Source organism: Scomber scombrus, chromosome 24 (assembly GCF_963691925.1).
Source record: "Scomber scombrus chromosome 24, fScoSco1.1, whole genome shotgun sequence".
Taxonomy (NCBI): Eukaryota; Metazoa; Chordata; class Actinopteri; order Scombriformes; family Scombridae; genus Scomber; species Scomber scombrus.
In genome coordinates, this window is record NC_084993.1 from 12,821,750 (window position 1) to 12,831,388 (window position 9,639).

A 9,639-nucleotide genomic window follows, 5' to 3' on the forward strand; every position below is an offset into this window, starting at 1 on the left:
AACTAATTTATGTCCAACTCAAAACAAAAAACTGGCTTTTCTTCTCCAAAATCAACTTAAAGTCTCCCGCCGTTCAGTCTCTCCCTTTCTTCTGCCGCCACTCCTCATCCTCCTCATCCTCCTCTCCATCCTCACTCTCATCTGCCGACCTTGCCCAGCCTGTGGTCCGTCTTGGGGTCGGCGATGATGGCCTGAACGGCTACGATGGCCTCGTTGATCTTTGTCTGCAGCTCCCTCAGCTCCTCGATGTGCAGCAGGCGCAGGATCTGAGCCGCTTCATTCAGAGTCGCGTCTGAACAGAGAAGACAGAGACAAATTTGATTCTACTTTGCCGAAAACATCCAAACAAACCGTCCTGCATCAATTGCCCTTCCTGTACTTTCTACAGCATGATGTTGGAAAAAAGCAGCACTCACCTCCAGTATCAAAACCCAAGATGTGCTTATCTAAGGCTACAGGAATACCCTGGAGAAAAAGAGGAAAACATATACAGCTTAGACACAATATGAGAACTACTGAAGTATTCAAATCCATGTGCATGTGTGTATCTTCATCTTACCTCTTTGTTCTGGCTAGCTTTAGTAATAGCTTCTGGAGAAAGTCTGTCTTGGATGAGAATACGAATACCCTGACAGGAATAAACAAACCGATTAACAATTTCCTCCTAAATAAGTAAAGTTGACGTAATAAATAAGCATTACGTAAAGTGTAAACGGTATGTGCTCAATCTCACCTTGAGCATCACCAGGTAGTCGTCATGCCGTTGTATCTTCAGGATGTTAGACAGAGCCATCACTCCTGCTTTGAAATCTGGTGAATTACCTGAAAAACACCCCAAAAAATAAACATGTTATAATTGCCTCCTTTCTTCAGAGATGAGAAGATGAAAAAGAAAGGAGAGAAGAAAGAACGTGAAGAAGCAAAGTGCAAGGACGAGCGTGTTTCGACTCACTGTCAAGGTTGACGAGAGGGTCCACCGCCTTGTCGCTGTTGCCTGAGGCTGCCAGCGGCTGACAGTTCTTATACTTCTCCACTGAAGAGAGACAGATTTTAATCATGAATGACACATTTGACTCTGGAGGAAAAGTCTCTGTTAAAACTCTGAAAACAACCTGGAGGACTGGAGTGCTGACACCAGAACACATTATACCTATGAAAAAGTCTCCATCTACTGGTCATCATTGGTATTACAACACATTATTATTATTATCATTGGTTTGGAGTTCTGATAAAACACTAAAATGAAATCAAAGCTACAATATTAAGAACAGATGCATGTGTGCTGCCATCATACCATTATCTCCATATTCATATCTTACAGCCAGGCCCAGCAGCCAATCCAAAGCCTCCTGCTTCTCCTGTACTCCAAACGGACTGTTCACATCCTGCAGGTACTACACACAGGAACAGGAAGCTCAAACACACCTCATGCATGTGCAAACATTTCCACAACAATAGAACAGATGTGTGACAGCAGCAAACATTAGATATCTATGAATAAATCCTATTCATGTCATCTTAGCAGTAACATATAAAGAAGCAGTGTGCTGGTAAGTTTCACCTTCTCGTAGGCTTTGGGCCATTCTGAGCTGGGGATGTTCCTCAGGTTGCCTCGGTCCTCTATCTTATAGTGTCGAATCTTCTGATCCTCCAGCCACACAATGCAGTTTCTAAACTGTGTCTCATCTGAGCAGAGAGGAGACAGACACATACACATGAGAACAACACAAACAAATACCAACATCTCTGCAGCTGGACACAATGATTTAACATCATATGATACACAAATACACACACATTAATACATTCATATCTGTTACTCAGTTACTTATTGCAGGATGCAAACTGTTTACATTGGAGTCTGGGTTTGACGTTGTTAAACTGATATTTGCAGCCCACAAATGAGCCTGATAAAATGCCATTGCTCATATTGTGATATATACATGCTTGCTCAATTGCGTCTTCTCAATTTGAAGCACGACGTTAACTCATTTGTTGAAATTTCATTATGGACACAAGTAGTAAAATTGAGCGTTTACTTAAAATTAACTGCGCCGAATACAAATGTGCTGTGTGAAGAGGTTGTAAGGGATTTTATGTCGTGTTTTAACGAGCACCAGTGTTTATTTTAGCGAGTAAAAACAGAAAGAAACTAGTATTTTTAAGTGGAGTTTGGCTGCGTAGTCTCCATGCACTTTAGCCGGTGTTTCGCTTTAAATGGTGATCGTGTTAACTGGTGACTCTTTCCAGCCGAATGCGTCCGTGGTTGTCGTGGCGACGGCGGCTGTCGAAAAGCCTTAAATTATGTTGAAATTATATATTCAGCTATATGTCTGGTGCTTTTCGTCTTGCAGTGTGTAACGTAAACGCTGTCGTCAACAGGAAGCATCCACATTTCTTTTAATGTGGTGAAAAATAGAGAAAAGCAAAACAGTGACCGTATAATGATGAATTTGACATTCTTAAACAAACAATTGGTTGAATATGAACATTTTTCTGATTGTGGATAACTGTAGGCTGTATAACTCCAAGATGGGCAACAGCTGCACTGCCAATGTATAAATTACTGTTTGTTTCTCACATTACATGATACGTTACGAGAGGTGGATGAGTCTGACTGAGCACTATTTAATGTACTTAAATGGTTAGCGTAGATATTAAACACAATTTATTTTAAAGGATTTATGTACGTGTAACGGCGTTTAGGAGGACAGCTACGTGAATGTCACCAGTTAACACGGTCACCAGTTAAAACGAAACACCGGCTCCACATTCAACTCCACTATCCAACTCTAAAGCTCTTTAACGTGGTTTCTTACCTGTGCAGTCGAAAGTGCTTGGATTGTGATAATCCAGAGCTGTTAGTTTCCTCCGGAACATTTCTACGTGTGTTTTTCTGAGCAGACAACAGCTTTCTGTAGCTAACAAGTCGGCTAGCTCTGCTGCTTCTTCTGCTAGCTCAGCTGTCAGTGTAGGGCACTGCGCATGTGCGGGACTGGCTTCAACTTCCAGTTCAAACTATCATGAATGATGTGAGCTCACATGGATCAGTGTTAATGTGAGCAGACAGCTTATTTACAACACTGCTGTTTAATACAAGCTGCTGTTATATGGCTTCAGAGGCCAGATTTAGTATTTAGTACTAGTATTAAAATCATATGGCAACTGCTGTCATTTAAAAAGCTGATCTGATACTTAATATTACTGAACAACTCACAGAGCAGTTACAATTCACTGCATTACACAAGTTGACATTAACTTCATATTTTGACTGAAAAAATGTTATTTAGTGTAACTTGGACCTCCAATACTAATGCTATTTCATGCACAGGAAAACTGACAGATTAAGAATGAATTCTCACACCTCACCCACTATTAAAAGACACAGAAAGAGGCAAATACATTGTAAAAACCGACAACTTTATTACACTTTACGTTTTATAAAATGAGGCAAAAACCATTCAAGATGATGCAAAACGACAAACAAAAAACTTCAGTTCAAAATGTTTTAGTTTATGTGTGCATGTTGGTATGTGTGTGTGTGTGTGTGTGTGTGTGTGTGTATGTGTGTGTGTGTGTGTGTGTGTGTTTAGAAGGGCCTCATGCGTGTGTTAATGGGCGGGGCTCTGTTTGGTGGTGTGATGGCGATATCTAGATAGTCTCCGATCTGGAAGCGCTGAGACTGCAGCGTCATGGAATCATCGGCGCCCTTCCTGCCAGATATGGTGCTGCCGATGTCTTTCAACCTAGGGGAGGAAAGCGGTATGTTAATATCGGTGCGCACACACACACACTCACACATATATTCACTGTGTGTGATACCAACCTGTACACTTTCCCTCGGGGGTCAGGGTAGACGATGGCAAAGCTGAAGTGGGTCCCCTTTTTCCTGGCTTCTGGATACACCTCCTTCACCAGGCTGGTCAGCTCCTTCAGAGTAGCATCCATCCTGAAAACACACACACACGATCAGAACACACATTCATAGCTGCTTTTTGTTGCTTTGTAAACTCACTTATAACACAACATGATCTCACCATGTGTATATCTGCAGTTCACTGGAGGGAACATTGCCGCGGGCGAACTCGTCTGCTCTGTGGTGTCGGCCACTGTTGGTGGTGAATACTCGCAGCAGGAGGGGGCAGGTCTGCAACACAAATATCATCAAACACAACAATAGAGATAAAAAACAACAAGAACAAACAGCAACACATACTGATATTGTACAGCATTTTACTGTTGCTTTAAATTCAATTTTGTGGCATTGTATTTTATATTTTAAACTAAATAAATATGTATAGTTTGTAGGTACAGTGTGTATTATAATGTTAGACTGCCTTTTTACACACACGCGTACAAATAAATAAGATCACATCCAGACTGATTTTTTTAATTTGAGGAGAAGATGAGGTAGTGGAGTTGGGCCATCACTGCCATCTAAGGGCTTTGAATTGTTAGCACGCCACATATACAGGATGAAGTTCAACAAAAACAATTACTATCAACCAACTCTATTATGTGTCTTAACTTATTCATAAACATGCAAACATTAAAATTGCACTATTCCAATAGAATCTGCACATCCAGCAGACTGAGGTAGGATTGTTCAGTCTAACTTTAGTAATGTAAGTAATTCATTCATTACATGCCATTCTACTAAGTAGCTCTTAGTCTGATGCCTCTTGATTATGAGACATTTTCTGGATTTTATTGTGTTCATGTTGTAAAGATTTACTTTATTATTATTAATATTTTATATTTATCATATTTATTTTTGCAGCTTTTAAATCTATTGTATTTTAATTACATTTTAACCCTTTTTGTCTTTTTAGTCTACTTTTTTTGTAGTTTTTATTATAATATTATCATTATTGTTTTTAATTAATCTATTGAGTTGCACTGGCTTGTATAAAAGGTGTAATATAAATAAAGTTTGATTGATGATTAGCAGGCTGGCTAGCACTAGCTCGTTTGAGAAGCTGACGTTGCTTCACGTCGTCTTTTTTATTAATGTAAAATGTAAATTACCATCAGCTTAAACAGTAGCAGCAAAAAACAACTTAAATGACTAAAACTGAGCCACCAGTGTTGCAAATAACATTACTGCGTTTCTCTTGGAAAGAGGCTAACTGTTAGCTAACAGGTTAGCTTGGTGCTAACAGGTAAACAGTTAGAGCACGCTGTATCTACCTTTTCTCTGTCAATTGGCTTCTCTGGCTCTTTCTTGATTTCTTCCTGTGTGATCCGTGATTCGAGAGCCATTGTTATATTTCAGTAATGTATGGAGCAGTTTGGTAGCAGCTTGCACCACCTCGTCTGGATACTTTCTCGTAGCTGCAGCAGCACAAACTGAAACGGTTTCCGTTTCCTTTTCTCTGACTGAGCGGTATTTTACAGCCCCCTGCTGCTCCGGAGTGACACTGCATTTATTTTACAGAAAGCGACTCATTCACTAATGATATGTACATTATTATTTATCTGATACTTTTTATTATAATAATAACAATAATAATAATAATACTATTGTTATTGTATAATAATAATTTAAAAAATAATAATAATGTTATTATTATTATTATTATTATTATTATTATTATTATTATTATTATACGTTTTAGTAGTACTAAAAAACATCATAAAACAATAATCACAACCTATTTTGATTTTTGTTTTATGATATTTTGTAGCACTTTAAGATTTGTTTTCAGACGTAAAGTGCGTTACAAATTAAATGTATCATTATTATTAGTAGAAGTAGCAAGAGTAGCCTAGTAGTAGTAGTAGTAGTAGTAGTAGTAGTAGTAGTAGTAGTAGTAGTAGTAATATTAGTAGTAGTAGAAGTAGCAAGAGTAGCCTAGTAGTAGTAGTAGTAGTAGTAGTAGTAGTAGTAGTAGTAGTAGTAGTAATATTAGTAGTAGTAGAAGTAGCAAGAGTAGCCTAGTAGTAAAAGTAGTAGTAGTAGTAGTAGCAGTAGTAGAAGCAGTAGTAGCAGTAGTAGTAGTAGTAGTAGTAGTAGTAGTAGTAATAGTAGTAGTAGTGTATTTTGCATTGGGAAAATAGGGAAAATATACTGCTCAATATAACATACCTGAGGAAATGTCCTTTTTAATTCAATATATCAGTGCACTCCCTCATTGATTGCCTCTTGCAAACTCCTCATCAGTTGTATTTATTCCTCTCATGTAAAAGCCTCCACCACCTGCAAACAAAAGTTTATCACTGAGAAATAATTCACCATTAAACTACTGCGGACAAACTACCTGCTCTGATTTAAGAACTATGGTCATGTTCTGACTTGTTTTGTTTTTACAATTAGAAAATATGTGAAATTCTCAATTTTTTCAAGCATGAAAAGCAACTCTGTAATCATCAGTTCCTGAAAGCAGGGACTGCCACACAAATATGTGAAAAGTGTAGTGCAGAAACATCCCAGCAAAAATCTCCAAAAATCACCATGAGACGTCCTGCAGGGCTCGGACAGATGTGAGTGGCTGATCCGGGATCAGTCAGCCAAGTCCACCTACAGAACCGAGACCCGCTATTCAGTCACATGCTGCTCTCCCCCTCACTCATTACAGTGTGTGCATAACGTGTAGCATATATGTGAGCGTAGTACAGTGTGTGTTGAAAGTCTGCGGTGTGTGTTTGTGTGTGTGTACCCTGACACTGGTCCCCTCTGTTCTCCCGCTGGCTGATCAGGAGCAACTCTAACAATCAGCTCTATTTTACCTCTCTCTCTCCCTACTCATTCACTTTGTGTGACCCCCCCCTCTTCTCTCTCCACCCCTCCTCCCTCTGTTCACCCCACCATCACCTCTCATCAGAATGGATGGCATAGACCAGCTTGAAACAATCCGCCGGCCCTGTCCTGGCTGAGAGATCAAACAGTGGTCCTTTGAGCCGGGTCCTGACACTGATATCCATTCATTGATATGCATCAGAAATAAGTGTCGCTGTTATTCCCCTAATGACTCCATTAGAATCACTGACGCCCTCTCTGTCTCGAACCAACCGGGGACGCTCTCTTGCCCTTTTGCAATCATCGCTGCTCATTCTGCAGGGTCATGTTACATGCAGTGATGCTGGGGAGAATCTACATTTAAAGGACGGGTTCACAATTTCTCAAATTTCTCTTAAAACAACAGTCAGGTGCCCATATGAACACTGAAACAGACTTTTCTTGTTGTAATGACCATTACAAGATCCCTCTTAAATGTGCTTATAATAAAAGTAATGGTGGAAAAAAGAAACAGCCCTCATTTTGAGCAAAAAATTTATTTTGGAGGTTTATGTGAATCATAAATGAGGCTTCCGCAGCCTGAGTTTATCAAGTAAAGCAGATTTCTTCCACATTTACAGTCTTTTTAACATCTAATTCCTTCTTTGTGTTTTCCTGTTGAGCTGTAGTGGAAGTATAGTAACATATTAAGGGACTTTAGAACTAAAAAGACTGTAACATTGAAAGATATCTACTTGATTTGACTCATTTGGATGGCTGAAGCTTCATATTAGCTTCAGATCAGCTTTTAAATACATTCTCCCATCTCTTTGTGAATGCATTATGAAGGGACTTCTCCTTTAATGTTTGCAATTCACCACCAGCAGCCTTGCTTCATTAATTATGAAAACAAACAGAAATTTGTAATGAAATCATAATTTCGACACAGGAGTCAGAATACTTTTTCCTAATACACTGCTGCTACACATTTCAACATTTGTAGCTCAAGCAGAATATGCAGAATCCTGCGTGTTGCAGCTCATTCAAAAGTTTTCACTTCTGAAGCATCCGCAGTGTAAACTGAGGAAGTTGGTTTTGCTCCCACACAGTGGGAAAAGCCTGTTGGTCACAGTCATTAGCAGCACACAGAGCAGCACTGTCCTGCAGGCCGACTGCTGCCAAGTGATGTTTTGCCTCTGAAAAGTCACTTTGACTCTCTTACCTGTGTCCTGTTACAGTCTCACAAACACACACACACACACACACACACATACACACACATACACACACACACTTTTACACTACAATGCTATACTCTGTTCTTGATTTGGAAGCTGCACAGCCCTCTGTAAATGTAATAAACATGGACAACACATTTTAAACCCAATATTAAAGGTAATGTGGTAATTGGTGCAGGATCCAGGGTTTTTGGTGTTTGAGCCTCTGTTGCTTTGACCAGTCTTTCTGCTTTCTGCCTCTTGTGAGGTGAGTCTTGACTACAGTACCTATAAAAAGTATTCACTCCACCTGAAAGTTTTCATGTTTTATTGTTTCACAACATTAAATCAAAGTCCATTTAGTGTATTTTTTTTTTTACATCAAATGTTCTGGGATTCAATACAACGTTTACATTTCTGTAAGGGGTGAGTTCTCTTTATAGTTGCTTCAAATTTCTGTATTACATAAATGCGCCAAAATTAGACCATTTCTACAATTTATGACTGACAGTCCTCTCTGTTATGCACCTAATTGCATTAAGTTTCTAAATATACAAATATATATATATAAATATATTTGGCTACTTCCATCATTAGCAGAAGCTCTTGTGAAAGCAAGATAGTAGCAAAATAGTAAAACCTCCATCTTTGACTTTATGTGACATCATGATCCTAGGCACCTGCACCAACATGGCCCATTATCAACATATCATCACTGTACTCATTGCAGATGTTATTATCAAAATATCATTTCACTTCTTGCTATTCAACTTTTTGCGTAGCCTCTTCCTCTAAAACGCTACTGTAAAATTTTACTTTGAAACTCATCACAGGAAGTCCTCATATTTCAGTCTGGCTGACTTCACAGTGGAGACGCATCTTTAATTTGATGCCAAGGAAGCAGGAGCTGCAGGTTTGTGTTTTGATCAGATTCTATTTCATCTTGTTTCATTCAGTGATGTGAATTATGTCAGTAATGATGTGACGATGAGCTGTGTGTTTGTTTCCAAGCTGGAGAGAACCATGTGGAATATTTTCCTACAAACAACCTGACTGTCAAGACACAAGGTGAGAAAAGTATGTTTGTATCATCAAGAAATGTGATGAACTAAAGTCTGACATCACTTTTTTTAACAAATAAGATAGTAGCAAAAAATAAAAAGTTTGAATGATCTAGTTTATGTTTTCCACTTTTTGGTGAAGCATTTTACAACTTAGAAACAAGTTATCTTATCAGTACAATACTTATGATTCAAATCTCTGAATCAGTCAATCAATCTGGTGGACGGTGAGGCTCAGTGAGGACTGTAGTAGTGTGGGTTTGTACAGTGTGTTCAGTGTGTTTTTAGTTGAGTGGGCTCGGTCCAGTACAGTCCACAGTGGGCAAAGAGGTTCATCAGTTCACATGAATGTTGGCGCTGGGCCTTTTCTTCTCCTCCTCCTCCTCCTCCTCTCCGTTTCATTCCTTTTCATCCTCTTTCTCTGTCAAACTTCTCTTTTGTTTCATCGCCTGTCTCTGCTTTCATCTTTTGCCGCTGCCTCGCTTCTATACTCTCCATCTGTGTCTCGCTGTCAATGTGCAGCTCAAAGGAAGCAGCCAAACCTCACACTGTATCTAAAACACCAAAACTGTCCCACTGTCCACTTCTGTGACTTTAATATTATTATAATTCCCATTCTCATGTGTGTGCCTGCTCCTCCAGG

General features: G+C 39.2%; 2 protein-coding genes across 2 annotated transcripts in view; both read right to left on the bottom strand.

Moving 5' to 3' along the window:
- rtraf (RNA transcription, translation and transport factor) overlaps window positions 1-2,964 on the bottom strand; it is a 3,340-nt gene extending 376 nt beyond the window's left edge. The window contains exons 1-8 of the mRNA XM_062414715.1: window positions 2,820-2,964; window positions 1,562-1,686; window positions 1,295-1,394; window positions 953-1,033; window positions 734-822; window positions 560-628; window positions 417-465; window positions 1-292 (exon numbers count right to left, since the gene is read on the bottom strand). The exon at window positions 1-292 is cut by the window's left edge and continues 376 nt beyond it. Coding sequence (XP_062270699.1) covers window positions 138-292; window positions 417-465; window positions 560-628; window positions 734-822; window positions 953-1,033; window positions 1,295-1,394; window positions 1,562-1,686; window positions 2,820-2,880 — 729 coding nt within the window. The 5' untranslated portion in view covers window positions 2,881-2,964 and the 3' untranslated portion in view covers window positions 1-137. The remainder of the gene's footprint in view (window positions 293-416; window positions 466-559; window positions 629-733; window positions 823-952; window positions 1,034-1,294; window positions 1,395-1,561; window positions 1,687-2,819) is intronic.
- A 437-nt stretch (window positions 2,965-3,401) lies between these two features.
- sap18 (Sin3A-associated protein) lies at window positions 3,402-5,350 on the bottom strand. The gene is made up of 4 exons (XM_062445545.1): window positions 5,191-5,350; window positions 4,038-4,147; window positions 3,827-3,949; window positions 3,402-3,746 (listed from the first exon to the last, which is right to left on the bottom strand). Exons 1-4 carry the CDS (start codon window positions 5,260-5,262, stop codon window positions 3,590-3,592), a joined length of 462 nt encoding a protein of 153 aa, XP_062301529.1. The 5' UTR covers window positions 5,263-5,350; the 3' UTR covers window positions 3,402-3,589.
- Between the last annotated feature and the right edge of the window lie 4,289 nt (window positions 5,351-9,639).